This window comes from Myotis daubentonii, chromosome 16 (assembly GCF_963259705.1).
Source record: "Myotis daubentonii chromosome 16, mMyoDau2.1, whole genome shotgun sequence".
Lineage (NCBI taxonomy): Eukaryota > Metazoa > Chordata > Mammalia > Chiroptera > Vespertilionidae > Myotis > Myotis daubentonii.
In genome coordinates, this window is record NC_081855.1 from 13788506 (window position 1) to 13807586 (window position 19081).

General features: G+C 44.9%; 1 protein-coding gene across 1 annotated transcript in view; it reads right to left on the bottom strand.

Moving 5' to 3' along the window:
• The window catches only part of DNAH9 (dynein axonemal heavy chain 9), a 343788-nt gene that overhangs the window by 82056 nt on the left and 242651 nt on the right, over window positions 1–19081 (bottom strand). The window contains exon 50 of the mRNA XM_059668596.1: window positions 5640–6065. Within this exon, the coding sequence (XP_059524579.1) occupies window positions 5640–6065 (426 nt within the window). The remainder of the gene's footprint in view (window positions 1–5639; window positions 6066–19081) is intronic.

A 19081-nucleotide genomic window follows, 5' to 3' on the forward strand; every position in this document is an offset into this window, starting at 1 on the left:
TACACAGTTTCAATTTTTCTAAATGTACTAAGAATTTAGAATTGAAGCTCTTAGGTATTGTTGCCCCAGCATACATATTAGCATACACGAAGACACACGGACAGACACCTCCAAATGCATCCGAGTCTGTTCAGTAACCCGGGTTCAGGCTGCCTGTTGGTCATTACCAAGTTACAAGAGAAATAAATTAGGGCCAAGCAGTTTGAAAAGCAGGTGGTGAGGCATCCAATTAATGGTGGCAGACTGGCCACACTCATTTAATTCTTCTTCTTCCTGAGACTTTTCTAAAATGATGGTGAAGCAATTAAAAAAGTCACAAGCCCATAACAGCAAGCTAATGTGAAGGGCCATTGGAGGGTGAAGGATTCCAATAGCTTTATGCAGACCACACTGACAGGGGCTGGAAACTGCTTGAGCAGGGCAGAGAAACAGCAACCTTGAACTGAGCCTCCGTTCACCCAGGGGGAGGCTGGTCAGCCCTGCAGAGCCCCATGCACGCTGGGCACTTGGCGATGTCAGGTGTGATCAAGGGTGATGCTGAAAAGAGGAGGAGGGGGGCGAGGGGAGGGTTGGGAGCAGGCTAGAAGAGGTTAATGAGGAAAAAAGGAGGACCCATATGATACTTTCAACAATAAAGAGAAAAAAAGAAAGTAAGAGGATAAATTGGAAGCGTATTAACTCCCCACTCGCTATCGCTATTTGCATGCTCAGTATGCAATGCCACCAGGCATGTATGTCACCAGGCAGGAGAGTCGACAGCGGCAGGGAAAAGACAACACACTCTGGTAGTTCGGATGCATCCAGCATAGCTCATGGGATCTGGAGAGCAAGCTCTGTCTGTCCACCGGCTCCGCCCTCGTCTGTACAGCTAAAATCAGCTCTTGCTCATGACTCTTGCAAAAGAAAGAACAAGAAGATATTTGATGAAGGCCTAGATTAAGTCACACAAGAATTAAAAACATGACCTTGGAACATGAAGATAAGTTCCAAGCATAAAAACAGCAACAAAGCATAGAATCTGTCACAATTAGCAGCTCAGAGAGATTCAGGTCGTCTCATTCATAAAACTAGAAAAGGATGCTAGTTAAAGGAACAGAGAACTAAAAAATGTTGTGGAAATTATGATTGTTAATGTAAAAAAATAACAAATTCAAGGGACGTTTTAAAAGATAAATTTGAGGAAATCTAGAAAGTATAAGAAAACATGAAGTATAGAAAGATCAGAGAAAATAGGGCCCCATCAGAAGGTCTAACATTCAATAAATATGTGTTCAGCAAGATAAAATGAAAAAGGAAACAGGAGGGAGATTAACCAAGAAGTAATACAAAATAATTTGTTTTAGAACTGAAGAAAAGTCTCTACATCATAAAAAAAGGATGGTAGCTAAGCATGTCAACGTACAGTTTCAGACACCAAGAATAAAGAACAATTTGAAAGACTTCCAGAAAGAGAGAAACATAGCGCATTGATAAGTCTGTTCATCAGATTTCTCACCAGATGAGGATAAAGTATTCAGTGTTCTAAGCAGAAAAAACTAGCAACTCAGAATTCAATACTCAGCAAAATTGTCAGCTCAGTTTAAAAATAAAGACAATTCCAGAGTGGAGCAATTCAGAAAATTTACTTCTTATCTCACATTTCTAAGAAAGTTACTTTTAAAAGAGCTGTAACAAAATAAGAGAAGAAATTAAGAAAGGAGAAGGCATGGGGTCTAGGAGCCTTTGGAACCAATCCAAGAAAGCAGTGAAATATATTAACACTGGAGCTCTGAGTTGGGGATAAGGGAGAAAAGTCTTAGAGGCAAAGGATGATTGGGTAGAATATGAATTAGATGGAGAGTTTAAAAGTAATTGAGGCTATGCAAAAGGAACTAATGGAAGAGAAAAAAGATAAAGAAAAGTAGAAACTCCAGGCTTGTAGAAATGGTTGTATAAGAAAGGCAATATAATGCTAGCGTGCCACTTAGATTTGCTATGAACAATACAAACAGGTTCACAGAATATAAATAGAATTTACTGATGTTTCAACTCTTTGAATCAGTCAGAGGATAGAGCATGGAACACTTCATTTTGGTTATAGAATAGAATGCAGATATTTTCAATCTTGCTGATTCAAAAGCAACAGTGATAATAAGTAGTGATAACAGGAGTTGGGGATTGGAAGGTAGGGAGGACGCTGAAGGAAAGAGCAATGACTTCATCTTAAAAGCTGAGGGCCCCAAGGAAGCTAACTATCTGATGGAACAAGAAAGAAAGGTTACACCAACTCACAGTTGCCACAATGATTTGGGAAGACATGGAGATGAACATCTTAGAGTCTCATCTAGCAGCTAGTTTGCTGCCTATACAAGATACATCAGGAAATGAGATGCCAGCACAGTACATAGAAAGAAGCCAGAAATTCAAATGAGCAGAGGCCAGGAAGATCACGTAAACTGGTCCAATGATTATAGCAAAACTGTCTGCTGAAATGGGAGGTCACTACTTAACTCCAGGTTCAGTTAGTGCTATTTGGGAATCTTATTCTTTTAAGACTGTCCAGATATCAAATTTTTACAAGAAGCTCCCATTGTTTTAAATGTTGGCAACTAATTAAGTCACTTCAAACACTATCTGTGGATCAAATACAACGCATTGAAGCCACTAGGTAGCAAGCTCTGAGGGGTATCAACAACCCGTTGAAACAGACAAAATAATTAAAGGGCAGAAGACTGTAGTTTCTCATTAGAAACCCTTGTCTACTATTTTATATTTTACTTATGGTGAAGATAGGCCCAATGAAAATGCCTTACTCATTTTATTACTATTACTTTTGTAAGTTGTAATAATATACAACATATTCATTATAAAAAAAAGAAAATATGGATAATCACCATCTAAAATCTACCACTCAGAGCTAACCACCACTATTCATATTTTATATATTATAATTGCATGTATAGATTAATTGAAATTATCCTGTATAATAAAGATCTAATATGCTAATTAGCTGGATGGCATAACGACCTTCCTGAACAACCAGTGGGTGGGGGCGGGGTTGCGAGGCAGCCGGGACTGCTGCAAGGGCCAAGCCCCTTGCACGAATTTCATGCATTGGGACTCTAGTAATTGTAAAATTTGAGCATCTTGAATATATAATTTATGTGGAATTATCCTAAAATTCTAAAAATAAGGCTTGGGGTGATGTGCAACTGGAGAAGGCTGATGACAGCCTTGGAAGCTCGTCGGGAAGAATGTCCTTGCCCCGGGTGGGCCTCCATGTCAGAGATGGTGTAAGTGAGTTCCTCTGTTATTGGGGGGGGGAGTGGTCAAACTCTTGGGGTGTTGATAGTCATGTGAATAAGCAAAAGATGGAGAGGCAGTTGTTAAAAGTGAAAATATATTAAAAAATATGTTGGCAGGAAAGAAGTGCCTTCGTAAGGTAGCCAAGTATTTTAAAACATTGTGTTGCATTCATAGGTTGAGTAGGCTGTCATGGGAATGTTGGCTACTGAAAAGGTATAAACATTTTGCAAACATTCCTTTTGCACCAAATGTTCCTTTAAATAACTCGAGTGACGAGTGCTTCGAAATGCAGTTCTTGTAACGCTATTCTGGGAGAGACTGAAGAATATGGGCATCGCTGGGAGGTATTTCCCCCAGAAGCGGTCCTGGGGCGTGATGGTGCTTGCGTTTGGTATTCTTTGAAGAGGGCCGTAGTTATGGTGATGAATGTGTGCTTCAAGTAAACTGGCCTGTGCACATCTGGATTTATAAAGCAAACATATTGAGGGGTTAGTTGCTTTGTCTAAAGTGCCTCTTCTTTCTAGAGATTGGTTGCCTGATCTTTGAACTAGCCTTTAGCGATAGCCTTTAACCCACCAGTCAATAAGCCCAGGACACGAAGCGTGCGGCAGGTCTACAAGCCTCCTTTTCATCATTTGTAAAAACCCTTTCTATCAGCATGAGAAATGTGCAGCGAGAACCTTATATGCCTGGAATGCACGTGTGGAAATGAAGGCTCGACCTTGGTCATGAGAGTGACTGATTACCAGGGTTGTGTGTGCGTGTGAGAGCACACATAGCTGGGGAGGAGGCCAGGGAGCAGGGTCCAGCAGGCTCGGTGGCCGGACCCACCTCACGGCAGCAGCTCCGTGTCAGCAGGGGCCGGCTCTGGGCTCCTGCCTACGTGCATTTTCTCCTTGAATGAAGCAGGGACATTATTGTGCCTGTTTTACTCCAGGAAACTGAAGTCTGGGCATTTTAAAGACCTTTCTAGACATCACACAGAAGCAGCTATTACAGCTTGGGCTGGAAGTGAGGTCTGCCAATGGGTTTCAGCTGCTATGCCATCCCATGGGGCTCCCATGTCTACCTCTCAATTCAGTAGGATCCATTTTAACAGCAAAGGTAATGTTCAAGGGAAATCTCAAATAGTTGTGAATCCTACCTCACCCCTAACCCCAGGCTGGGTGAGGCATTTATAATCAAATATCAATAACAGGTTAATCAAAACTAATGACCCTCATTAGTTTTATATTTATGGTCAATATACTACTTGCTTTAAAAGCTCTCATGGAGCAATGCAGATGACACAGTGCCGAGCAGGCCATGTGCCCACACGGCAGGCCACGTGCCCACACGGCAGGTCATGTGCCCACATGGCAGGCCACGTGCCCACACGGCAGGCCACTTGCCCACACAGCAGGTCACGTGCCCACACTGCTGGCCACGTGCCCACACGGCAGGTCACGTGCTCACACGGATGAGCGAGCTGCAGGAGGGCAGCTGCACAGGCTGAAGGTAAAAGGTGCAAAAGGTGAGGTTGGGTGGCCAAAGCCTGCATCTCAAAGAGAGATAGAATCTCAAATGTTTGACCTTTTATTCTTAGCTATCAGATGTGCAAACATGCAAAATTCACGTGTGCTTAATGAGAAAAGAGCTGGTTTCATGCCTAACACTATTTGTCTATTATACATCTCTATGTCATCTTTTCCTTCCTCGGAGGAAAAGGAGAAAAAAACAAAAAACTTTCAGGGGCAAAGTGTAAACCAATGGTTTAGTGTCTTGTCTGGACTATACAGTGTTTGAGGAAGAAATGTAAAAAGTCGCCTCAACTCAAATACCAGGAGATTTTGCACATCAACCTGTTTTCCCTGTTTCTAGGCTCTGGGAATGGCAGAGGGTGCTACTTGTACAGGGGGTGCCCAATGGGGTCAGAGGGCGGCCAGCAGAATCAGAGGGTGCCTGGCAGGGTCAGAGGCACCCAGCAGGGTCAGAGGCACCCAGCAGAGTCAGAGGGCACCCAGCAGAGTCAGAGGCACCCAGCAGGGTCAGAGGCACCCAGCAGGGTCAGAGGCAACCACCAGGGTCAGAGGCACCCAGCAGGGCCAGAGGCACCCAGCAGGGTCAGAGGCACCCAGCAGGGTCAGAGGGCACCCAGCAGGGTCAGAGGCACCCAGCAGGGTCAGAGGCACCCAGCAGCGTCAGAGGCACCCAGCAGGGTCAGAGGCACCCAGCAGCGTCAGTGGCACCCAGCAGGATCAGTGGCACCCAGCAGGGTCAGTGGCACCCAGCAGCGTCAGTGGCACCCAGCAGCGTCAGTGGCACCTAGCAGGGGAAGAGGCACACAGCTGGGTCAGAGGGCGCCGCTCACTTACAGCGATCTTGGCCTTGATGGCTGCCAGCTTCTCCTGGGCGGTGGTGAGGTCCGAGGTGGCTCTGCCCAACGCCTGGCGCTTGGGTTCCACATCACAGAACACCTCGTAGAACTTCACAATGTTGATGACCCAGGAGCAGAGGCCCGCAGCCGCGTAGGACTTGGTGGCCACGAACTCCGGGTTGAACTCGGGGTCCTGCAGGTACGGCCTGATGGCTCTGAGGCAGTTCTCATGGATGTTCTCTTTGTCAAAGCGGATGAGGGAGTCCAGGAAGCCATCCACTCTGGCCATGGCGACCTTAGCGGCCTTCCAGCTGCGGTCCTTGGGCACCTTCCCCCCGGGGGCCATGAGCGCCATCACGGCGGCGCTGACATTGCTGACGGCTGGAGGTGGAGAGCCAAAGGACTTCAGCTCCGTCAGGTTGGTCTGAGAAGGGAGAAGGAGGGCGTTAGAAGGAAATGAATGGGCTTCCTTTGTCCTCCGCCGCTAATGGAGTTAGGGCCAGAGTGATCAATCTGAAAGGGCTGCTGGGAAGCCTGCCGCGGCCTCGGAATTTTAAACATCATGACTCATCAGGAGGAACCCACGCTTCTGCCCACGGCTCAGCCGTCCCTGAGTGGCCAGCGGGACTCGGCTGTGTCCTTTCAGCACTGTAACCCGCTCGCACCCATTGGAAACACACAATTATTTCATATTCCACTGGAAAATAGAAGGATGCCAACATACTCTGAAATATGCAGCTTGCCATGAATAAAAGATAAGGTTATTATAAATTAATTTCCATCCTGGAGTGAAGAGAACAGCTCTGTAACCCAACTAATTTTTTTCCTTTAATTAAACTGCTTTGTTCCATGAGCTTGTTCTGACTACACTGGCCTGTCTTGATAGCAAAGCGGCATTTTCTGCGAAGAGAATTCAGACAGAAAGCTCGTGGCCCGTGCAGTTGCTGCCTCTGCCCACACCTGGGCTTGCCCTTTGCTCCAACTTTCATTTGCTGTGGAATGAAATGGCTGAAAGCGCTGACTTTGGCAAGTCACTTAAACTTCCCAGGCCTCAGTGCTTTCATCTGTACACTGGGAGCAGGGGCGCCCATTAATCGGGAAGTGAAATTGTGTCATAATTGCGCATGAAGTGGACGTAAGGTTTCTTCTGACCATCAGTGGTTTTGCAAGTGAGGAAATCATGATTCAGAGATTAGATCCTTGTGCCACGTTAATTGGGGGTGTCCTGGGTCTGGGAATTTACAAGCGAGGGGGATCTTTTCCTAGCCTAATGGAAATACCTAGAAAGATGTCCTATTTGCTTTTGCAACTGTTTTCACATTTGGTCGTGAACTTGTCAGGGGCAGGAATGAAGGACAGCCAGGGTGGGAAGTATGCTGGCATGCTATCATAGTGGCCTCCACTGGATGAAAGAGGGCCAAGCGAGAAAATCCAATCAGAAAGAAAAATCCACAATTTTCAAACACTTTAGGTTATGTTCAATGTACTGAATTAAGGAAATATAAAAATGTATAAAGATGATATTGAATTCTGTAACCCAGATACATATTGTTAATATTTCAATGTAATTCTTTCCAGTATTTTTAATATTCAGATATATCTATAAACTGTTATAGATATATGATCACAACTGTTCTGGTTTCAGTGACAGGAAACCTAGCTGAAGTGCCAGGGAGCTTTCTGGCTCCTGTATTTGGACAGGACGGGCTGGGAGCTGACTGTAGGATGAGTGGAACTATACTTTGATTGTTTGCAGGCCTCTCAGATCTTTTCTTGTTTCTGCGTCTCCCCCTGCATGAGTTTCCTTTCCGCCGACCAGCGCAGTCGCACTGCAAGGCACGTGACCTCCCTCTCTGCCTTCAACGTGGGTCATTTTCTCCATTTCTCCCTAAGCTCTGGCCACAGCCCCCTCCTCCCAGCACATGGATTGCCAAGCTCATTCCCACCTCAGGACCTCTGCCTGGAACGCATCTTCCTATGCCATTTACATGGTTGATCCCTTCTCATCATCAAGATCTCATTTCAAAAGTCCCCCACTCAGCCCTAATCGGTTTGGCTCAGTGGATAGAGTGTCGGCCTGTGGACTGAAAGGTCCCAGGTTCGATTCCGGTCAAGGGCATGTACCTTGGTTGAGGGCACATCCCAGTAGAGGTGTGCAGGAGGCAGCTGATTGATGTTTCTCTCTCATCGGTGTATCTAACGCTCTTCCCCTCTCTCTCCTTCTCTGTAAAAAATCAATAAAATATATGAAATAAAGAAAGTCCCCCACTCAGAGCTCACCACCAACGTCCCCTTCCTAGTCATTTCCTATTTGAGCACCTGAAGATCTTCACAGACCTCAGCGTAATTGGAAAGTTGCCACTTTTCTCTGTTGAATTATTATATTCCTCTTCTTCAAGAGGACAGGAGTCCCATTTCTCATTAACCACTGCAGCCGCAGTGCCTGAATGGAAACTGGCACACAACACGTGTGCTGGATGCAGGGAGGGAAGGATTGGGTGCTGGCAGCTCTAGGCTCTTATCCTGGACAACCAGAGGGAAAGAAGACATTCTCTTCAGTGTAAGTCAAAATTACAAGGTCCTGGGAAATGACCTTGTTTAGTTAAGCGGGGGTCCTGTGGCCAATCACCACTGGGCAGGCGACTCAGTACCACCAACAGGGACACAAGGATGGAGAATCCTTTCTCAGAAGAAGGCAGACCTGGTTCTGAGTGAGCAAGCATCAGGTCCACGCCACCCTCTCCACTCCGCTCCTGCCTTGGTCTAGCTGGTGCCTTGGCTCTTGGTCTAGCTGGTGCCTTGGCCTTGACTGCCCTTCCCAGTATCAAGTGCCTGGGACTCACTCCTCTCCAGGTTTTCACTCAAACATCTCCTTCGCAAGGAGGCCCACACTGATCACCTTCTTTAACGCCACAGTCTGCTACCACCCCTCTCCAGCTGTCCCCGCGCTCCTCCTCACTCTGCTCTCTGCATCTGTTTCTTTTCTTTTCACTGTGCTTCTTGTCTCTCCCCCTCACCTGTGTTAACATAGAAGCTTCATAGAGGCAGGGATGTGCCATGTGCACCAGAACAGTGCCTGGCACAGAGGGGGCAGTCAGCGCGTCTCTGCTGAGTGAATAAGTGTGCACAGTCATTCTTAAGCAAAGGGGGACACAGTGGTAAACAAGAAAGGTCCTTCTGCTTACACAGGTGAACAGCTAGGCAACAAAGAGGCCAACCCTGGATATTTTGAACGTAATACGTGCTTTGAAAATAACAACACATGGCTAATGGGCTAGAGGGATTTTGAGGAGCGATGACACCACTTTAGCTAGGAAGGGAGGTCGGGGAAGGTCACTTTAAGAACCTGGCATTTCAGTTGGGATGTAAATGATGGGAAAGAGGCAGCTCGGAGGAGGCCTGCAGGGCGCTGTTCCAAGGGGATGAATTTGCAAGCGAAGAGGCCAGATTAGCACAAGCTTGGCCATTCTGTAGAAGGTGGAGGTCAGGAGATTGGTGGAGATGAGGGAGGAGAGGCAGTCAGGGCCTGACACAGGGGTCCAGAGTGATGGGGAGGAGTTCGATTTCATTCTAATTCCAATGGGAAGCCTTTGGAGGGTTCTAGGCAGGGAGTGAAAGGACCCAGTTTTGCGTTGAGAGCCTGTGGTGCAGGCTCACTGTGGAGGGAGTGGGTGAGAAGGACAAGCTAAGGGGCTGTGTAGTTGTACAGGCAGAAGACCGAGGCCGCGTGGGTCAGGGCATCTGAAGTGGACATGCTGGGAAGTGACTGGGTCTGGAATATATTTTGGAGACAGTAGAGACAGAACTTACTGATCATTTAAAAAGGAAACATGAAAGTCATTACTTATTCCTCTCAAACAGAATGTTTCAAGTTGGCATCCCATCAGATGGATGAACCACATTTTATGTAAAACATACTGAGTTACTGGAAATCTAGGTCATTTCCACAAACACCATATGGATAATGCTTTGCTGGGCTTCTATAGAAATCTCTGAAAATCTTAGATTTGTTCTTTAGGATAATATTCCTAGAGGTGGACTTGATGGGTCCATTTGTATATAAAATGTTATATTATTTGAACATTTAGTGTTCTTTGTAGATAATATCAGATTATTTCCCAGAAATTCTAATTTCACTCATCAGTATTTGAGAAAGTTTATCCCATCCTCTTCCACATCTGGTAACATTATTTAATTAAAAAAATCAATTTGATAAGCTGAACATGACATAAAATTGGTTTAATTCATATGTGTATATATATATGTGCATAAATATATATTTATTTATTTATTAGTGATGCTAAATGTTTTTATGTTTTTAAACTATCTGAATTTCCTATTATATGAATTTTTTGGTATTGTACCATTACTTACATTCTCTCCCCACCCCAATGCTTATGAATACCTTTGCTTACATTTTTATTGGGCTGTTTGGCTTTTACTTTTTGGTTACTGTATTAATCAAGAGAGCTAAGTGAAAGAACTTTTATAAAACTGTAGATTGAAGAAATCAGAGAGACAGCAGTTACCCTGGGCTGGTAACTAATGTTGGGCTGGGTGAAGCTGGGACATATACACACGCATATACACATATCAATCTCTATTTGTAATATTTTTGAAACTGATTTTCACTGAAAATTATATCTTAAACTTTTTCATGTTATTATTTTTGTAAAACATGAATTTAAATAAACTATGCAGGGTTTTTTTCTCACTTAGATGAGCCATAATTCAGTTAGCCACCTCCATATTGTTGGACATTTAGGTTATTTAATCTTTAATAGCTGGTTAAAGGACATACACTTTTTTTTTATTATTAGTTAAGGTATTACAAATGTGTCCTCATTCCCCCCCCCATTAACCCCCAACTTCCCCCCATCCACCCCGCACACTCATGCTCCCATTCCCCTGTTGAAAGGACATATACTTTTAATGACATTAGAAATAAATAAACCAAAAATCAAATTGGAGTTAGATTAGACTTACATTTAACTTTTAAATTATTTGAGGAATAGCTATCCTATCTAATAAAAGAGAAACATGGTAATTAGCGTACGTCCGCTACCCTTCCCATTGGCTAATCAGGGCGATATGCAAATTAACTGCCAGCCAAGATGGCGGCCGGCAGCCAGGCAGCTTGAAACTAACATGAGGCTTGCTTGCTTCAGTGATGGAGGAAACCAACTTTCCCCGCCTGCCTTGCCGGCCTCTGAGCTTGCAGTTTGAAACATAGTTACAAATATAGAAGCTAAACAAAACCCCAGAAACCTGCTTTCAGCGAGCCGGGATCTCAGAGCTGGAGTTATACATTGTTTCGATTATAGAAACCAAACAAACCAGATACCTGCTTTCAGCAGCAGAGGCCTCAGAGCTGGAGCCAGAGCTAAAGCTGGCCCAGAATAAAAAAGAAAAAGAAAAAAGGAGCAGTTGGGAGCTTCAGTCACCCGCCAGCCTGAAAACAGCCCTCAGCCCCTCACCCAGACTGGCCAGGCACCCCAGTGAGGACCCACCACCCTGAAGGGTGTGTGACCAGCTGCAAACAGCCATCATCCCCTCACCCAGGCTGGCCAGGCACCCCAGTGGGGACCCCCACCCTGATCCAGGACACCCTTCAGGGCAAACCAGACGGCCCCCACCCATGCACCAGGCCTCTATCCTATATAGTAAAAGGGTAATATGCCGCCCAGCACTAGAATTAGCAGAGCCGTGAGGCCTCCAGGCACCGGGATCAGCGTGACAGTGCTCTGTGCCTGATAGGGGGGAGCTCCCCAAGCCCCTGATCGCCCTGTGGCTCTGTGTGTGACAGGGTGCGGCGCCCCAATCCCCCCTCCCCCCACCACGGGCCCTGCTCTGTGTGTGACAGGGGGCGGCGTCTCAGCCCTCTGATAGGCCTTGCTCTGTGCCTGATAGGGGGGAGCTCCCCAACCCCCTGATCACCCTGCGGCTCTGTGTGTGACAGTGTGCGGCGCCCCAACCCCCTGATCAGCCTTTTCTGTGTGTGACAGAGTGCAGCACCCCAACCCCCCGCCCCCCACCACAGGCCCTGCTTTGTGTGTGATGGGGTAGAGCCATAACCTCCCCATCGGCCCTGCCCTGAGTGTGAGAGTGGCGGTGCCCCAACCCCCTGATCTGCCCTGCTCTGTGGGTGACAGGGGGCGGTTCCCCAACTCCCCTATCAGCCATACTCTGTGAGTGACAGGGGGGAGCTCCCCAAACCCCTGATTGATCCTGCTCTGTGTGTGACAGGGTACAGAGCCCCAACCCCCCTGATGGGCCCTGCTCTGTGCATGACAGGGGGCAGCGCCCCAACCCCCTGATTGGCCCTGCTCTGTGCGTGACAGGGGGTGGCGCCGCAACCTCCCCATTGACCCTGCCTTGAGTGTGACAGGGGGCGGTGCCCCAACCCCCCAATCGGCCCTACCATGAGCGTGACTGAGGGTGGCATCGCAACCTCCAGATCCGCCCTGCTCTGTGCATGACAGGGGGCGGTGCCCCAACTCCCCAATTGGCCCTGCTCTGAGCCTGACCAGGGGCTGCACCTAGGGATTGGGCCTGCCCTCTGCCACCCGGGAGCAGGCCTAAGCCAGCAGGTCGTTATCTCCCGAGGGGTCCCAGACTGTGAGAGGGCACAGGCCGGGCTGAGGGACCCCCTCCCCCCCAAGTGCACAAATTTTTGTGCACCGGGCCTCTAGTATCTTTATAACATTGAATCTTCCCATACACAAACTTGGGATATATATTTATTTGTCTATTTATATATTGTTCTATATCTCTCAACAAAGATGTGTAGTTTTCTTCACACACTTTCAACAAATTTATGCTTATTTGTACCTTATGTTTTGGTTGTTATTTTGAAAATATTATGTTTTCTAACTGGCTACTGCTGATATTGGGAAAGCTATTAAGTTTTGTAAATTGTTTTATAATGGGTGCTTAGCACTTCCCTTTTATTTGTCTTATTATATTTTTATGACATCTATGAATACTAATACAGCTGCCTGGTATTTTGTAACGTGTCTACTTTTCATTTATTATTGCATTGGCTAGAAATTCCTGGATGCTTTATTGGGGTGGTGGTGATTGTGCTTTTTCTGTGTTGGGAGGAACGCCTCCACCGCTCTATCATGAGACGTAGTGCGCTCTTGGACTGTGATTGATTGCTATCTTTAGCAAAATGTCCAAATATCCATTCATTCCTACTTTCCTAAGAGTTTTAATAAAGAATGGATGTTCAATTGTCTTAAGTACCACTTTGACATCTCTCAAATTGCCTGTAGAGCTTTTTTTCTTGATCTATGGTTGGGTATGGTTATATGACTAGTCTTATATAGACAGAACTTATTAGTTGGTGGCATATTGTCACTATATGAATAGTCTTATATTCAGAAAACTTAGTTGGTAGTATATTACTGTTATATGAGTAGTTTTATATACAAAATATCATTTAGGAGCATGGTAATTTGATTTACTAGTATTTTATATAGATGTCTTACACCACTGATCATAAGTCAGATTAATTTGAGGTTTTATTTTCTCTATCGCTTTTAGTATCCAGCTTATCCTATATAATAAAGAGGTAATATGCAAATTGACTATCATGCCCTTGCACAAGATGGCCGCCCCCATGTGGTCAAAGATGGCCACTCCCATGTGGTCATAAGATGGCCACCACAAGATGGCCGGCAGGGGAGGGCAGTTGTGGGGTGGGGGTGTGGGAGAGCAACCAGGCCTTCAGGGAAGGGCAGTTGGGGAGGACCAGGCCTGCAGGGGAAGGCAGTTGAGGGTGACCAGGCTGGCTGGGGAGGGCAGTTGGGGGGCAATCGGGCCAACAGGGGAGCAGTTAGGTGTCGATCAGGCTGATAGGAGAGTGGTTAGGGCATGATCAGACTGGCAGGCAGAAGTGGTTAGGGACAATCAGGCAGGCAGGCAGGCGATTGGGCCTAAACCGACATTTGGACATCCTCCAAGGGGTCCCAGATTGGAGAGGGTGCAGGCTGGGCTGAGAGGGACAACTCCCCCAGTGCATGACTTTCGTGCACTGGGCCTCTAGTCACCTAATAAAGGCCTTAACAAGTTCTAGAGGAAAGAAGTCTGACTCTGTAACCCTAGAATTTCCAAAATTATTTGATTATAAAATCTTTGCTTTATTATTATTATTATTTAATTTTTTAAGAATGTTTATTGATTTCAGAGAGGAAGGGAGAGGGAGAGAGAGACAGAAACATCAATGATGAGCGAGAATCACTAACCAGCTACTTCCTACATGCCCCACACTGGGGATCAAGCCTGCAACCAGGCATATGGCCTGACCAGGAATTGAACCATGACTTCCTCATTCATAGGTCAATGCACAACCACTGAGCTACGCTGACTGGGCCTGATTATAAAGTCTGGGTCTATTATATTACTTGATATTAAGTAAAAAGTCAAAAGATAGGGAGAAAATATTTACAACATATACATCATGGGATTAGTATTAAAAATTATAATGAAGAAGAGTAAATCAATAAGAAAAAAGAAAACCATCTTACAAAAATATGGACAAAGAACCTGAACAATAATTGACATTTAGAAACATTTCATCCCAAAGCTGCAGAGTATACATTCTTCTCAAGTGCACATGTTAGAACACAAACTGAGTCTCTACAAATTGAAGAAGATTGAAATCATATCAAGCATCTTCTTGGATCCCAAAGGGATAAAAGGAGAAATCAACTATAATAAAAACACTCAAAAACATTCAAACACATGGAAGCTAAATAGCATGTTATTAAACAATGAGTGCATTACCAAGATCAAGGAATAAATTGAAAAATTCCTGAAAACAAATGAAAATGAACACACACAACAACCCCAAATCTATGGGACAGAGTGAAAGCAGTTCAAGAGGGAAGTTCAATATAGGCCTGTCTCAAAAACTAAGAAAAATATCTAGTTAACTATCTAACCCTACAACTACTAGTAAAAGAATTAGAAAGAGAACAATAAGTCCAGAGTCAGTAGAAGAAAGGAAATAATAAAGATCAGAGAGGAATTAAATGACAGAGGCTGAAAAAACAGTACAAAAGATCAGTGAAACCAAGAGCTGGTTCTTTGAAAAGATAAATCAGATGAATGAACCTTTAGCTAGACTCAACAAAAAACAAAGAGAGAGGACCCAAGTAAATAAAACCAGAAATGAAAGAGGTGAAGTAACAACTGACACCACAGAAATCTGAAAGATTGTAAAAAAAAATTACAAACAACTACGTGCCGAAAAATAGAGTGAAATGGACAAATTCCTAGAAAAATACAATCTTCCAAAACTAACTCAGGAAGAATCAGAAACTCTGAATATAGCAATAACAACTAATGAATCTGAAGCAGTAATAATAACAATAATAATAAAAAATCCCAGCAAACAAAAGTCCTAGACTGGATGGCTTCACAGGGGATTTTTATCAAACAATCAAAAAAGAACTAGCACCTATCCTCCACAAACTATTCCAAAAAATTCAAGAGGAAGAAAGACTTCCAAGCTCTTCTTGTGTGTGTGTGTGTGTATAAATTGATTTCAGAGGGGAAAAAAGAGAGATAAAGAGATAGAAACATCAATGATGAGAAAGAATCATTGATTGTCTGCCTCCTGCATGCCCCCTACTGGGGGGAGGGGAGATCGAGCCCACAACTTGGGCATGTGCCCTTGGCCGGAATTGAACCTGGGACTCTTTAGTCTGCAGGCTGATGCTCTATCCATTGAGACAAACTGGAGAGGGCCAAGCTTTTCTTATGAGGCCAGTAGTATCCTAATTACAAAACCAGATAAAGACACTGCAAAGAAGAAAATTACAGGCCAGTATCCTTGATGAACATGGATGCCAAAATCCTCAATAAAATATTAGCAAATTGGATCCAGCAATATTAAAAAGATTATTCACCATGACCAAGTCGGATGTATCCCAGGGATGCAAGGCTAATACACTATTTGCAAATCAATAAACATGATATATCACACAAACAAATTGAAAGATAAAAATCATATGATCATATCAATAGATGCAGAAAAAGCATTTGACAAAATCCAGCACCTATTTAAAAAATACATATTTTTATTGATTTCAGAAGGGAGAGGGAGAGAGATAGAAACATCAACGATGAGAGAGAATCATTGATCAGCTGCCTTCTGCAGGCCCCATTGGGGATCAAGCTCACAACCCAGACATCTTGGTTCATAGGTCGACGCTCAACCACTGAGCAGCACCAGCCAGGTCCAGCACCCATTTTTGATAAAAACTCTCAGCAAAGTGGGAATAGAGGTATCATACATACTTCAACATAATAAAGTCTATACATGACAAACCTACAGCCAACATCATACTCAATTAGCAAAACCTAAAACCATTTCCCTTAAGAACAGGAACAAAATAGGGATGTCTGCTTTCATCATCCTTATTCTGCAATCTACATTGTACTGGACATCTTAGTCACAATGATCAGACAAGAAGAAAAAATAAAAGGCATCCACATTGGAAAGGAGGAAGGGATATTGCCATTGACCTTGTCTCCCTCTTCTAGGGACCCTTAGGATGCATCAGGGCCCAGCTGGATAATCCAGGACAGTCTCCTCATCGCAAGATCCTTAATTTAATCACACCAAGGAAGTCATTTTTGCCACATGAATTAAAATTCCCAGGCTCCAGAGATTAGAGTGTGAATTTCTTTGAGGGTGGAGGAGGCATTTATTCAGCTGCCAGGTTCTAGCAAACAAGAGTACTTCTCTTCTGCCCAGAGAAATATTTGCACATGTGCAATAAAGCTGTATGCGCAAGGATATTTGTACTGAGGGAAAAAGAACCTAATTAATCACTCAACAATAGCTAAATTAAATACAGTACAATTATACCATGAGGCAGTAGGAAGCAGTAAGTAAAGTTTCAATGCATGTCCTGGCATGAAAAAGTCTTGTTTCATGAGGACAAGTAAGTTGACATTATAAGGAGGGGCAGAAATAGACTGATAGTTATGAGTGCAGGAAATACAGAGTTTATTCTTGTATTATTATTTATTAACTAGAGGCCTGGTGGATGAAAATTCATGCACTGCGGGGGGGGGGGGGGTGATCCTCAGCTCAGCCTGCCCCCTCACAGTCTGGGAGCCCTCAGGGGATGTCCTACTGAGGCAACCAGCGATCAGGGTAAGGCGACGCCCCCATCACTCCTCTGCTGCTGCCACTACCAGCTGCAGCGCCTGCCTGAACCTCAGCCCTTGCAGCCACCACGGCTTGCCTGAGCCTTGGTCTGGCCCTTGTTGCCTGAGCCTTGGGCCCTGGCAGTGGCAGCTGCCATCCGCGGCCTGCCTGAGCCTCGGGCAGCTGCTGCGGGTTTGTCCAGAAGGACATCTGGAAGGAAATCCAGAAGATGTACGCTCTAATTAGCATATTACCCTTTTATCAGTATAGATTACTAGAGGCCCAATGCACAAAATTCATGCATGGGGTGGGGCTGGGGGATCCCCCAGCCTGGCCTGCACCCTGTCGCAATCCAGGACCCCTCCAGTGATGTCCAACTGCCTGAACTAGCAGTCGGATATCTCTCTTGCAATCCGGAACTGCTGGCTCCTAAGCGCTCGCCTGCCTGCCTGCCTGATTGCCCCTAACCCTTCTGCCTGCCTGCCTGATAGCCCCTAACCACTCTGCCCGCCTGCCTGATCATCCCTAACCACTCGCCTGTCTGCCTGATCACCCTTAACCACTCAGCCTGCCTGGCTGATTGCCCCTAACCCCTCTGCCTGCCTGCCTGCCTGATAGCCCCTAACTGCTCACCTGCCTGCCTCATTGCCCCTAAGCACTCACTTGCCTGCCTGATCGCCCCTAACCACTTCTGTCTCAGCCACCCGCCACAGCGGCTTTATCGGGAAGGATGTCCAGAATGACAACCGGAAGGTCGTTTGGCTGTTTGGTCTAATTAGCACATTATGCTTTTATTATTATAGATTGTATTATTTTCCATATGAACAACTATAAACCTACTTTTGCCCCATCCTGTACATTTATATTTAAAATATGATATACTTTATATGTGCATTGGTATAAATATAAATACACAGAGCAGGACTTCTCTCTTAGGGGAGTTAAAAAGAGGATGATTTTGTATTTTATGCCATTTGAATTATTTTTAACAACACAAATGTCATTATATATTATTTATATTATAAAAAATAAGTTCACTGTAAGAAATACAAAGGAAATAAATAGAAAATTCCAAATAACTTTGTAGGGTGAAAAAAGGGCCATGAAATTGTAAGCAGAACTATTCCTTAACGAGGCAGGAAAAGTTTTATTGGATTTATTTCAGTTTAGCCATAAAAGTGAAATGAAACTGCCAAAGCAGAAACTGAAAATGGGCAGAGATTCACTACCAAGCTCTGATTTGCAGGTTTTCTTTGTATTAACTAAAGATTCATTGTTAACTTGAAAATGATGAGAAAACAGGGGAGTGGTTCTTAAATACCAGAGTCCTATGAATGCAGAGGCCTTGAGGGTACCTGAGGGACCCTCGAGTTCATGAAGCAATACTTCCCTATTACACGTGGCCCAGTCCCATCTATCCCACTGCATCAGTGGGTGAAATGGGTGAAGTGTCAAAGGTTATAAGATAAATAAGTCCCGGGGAAGAAATGTACAGTGTGACGATTATAGTTAACAATACTAGTTGTATTTTTAAAGTTGCTAAGAGAGCAGATCTTAAGAATTCTTATCCAACCCCCCCCCCCCCCAATAACCCCCCACTGTAACTATGTGTGGTGGATGGGTTAGCTAGACTTATTGCAGTCATTATTTTGCAATATATACACACATCGAATTTAGTTTGTACAGCTAAAACTAATATAAGTTCATGTGTCAATTGTATCTGAATTTAAAAAATGCTGTTTGAGACCCATCAGTGGGTTGTAACCTGTGGACTGTAAACACCAGTCCACAGGTCCACTTCTTAGCGATGAACGGGGCTGCCAGTGGTCCTTCTAGTCCACCTGGAGGGACTCAGCTCCACGTTCAATTGCAAGGAGCCCACTGAGACCCTGGCTCAGACACACCTCACCCTTTCCTGCAGCCACGTCTTTGCAAACATGACCCCTCTCCTGGGTGGTCTTTTCTAGTAAAACGCGCATCCTGTGGTAACAAAGGGCTTTCTCTTGCCTCGTCAGCTGTGCCCTCCTCTGTGCTCTCAAGCCATCGAGAATGAAAAAGTTTCATTCCCATGAATGTAATACATGTACAGAGTGTACAAACTCTAAGGAAGCTACAAGGCTTAGAGTAAAGCACAGGCCCACTGCACTCCAACTCCAGCTCCCCCAAAACCACCACTCACAGTTTCTCCCAGCATTAATTCTGCGTCTCACTCCTTATCCATAAATAACATGCTTATGCTGCTATGTATTTCAATTTAAATGCTATCAAGCACT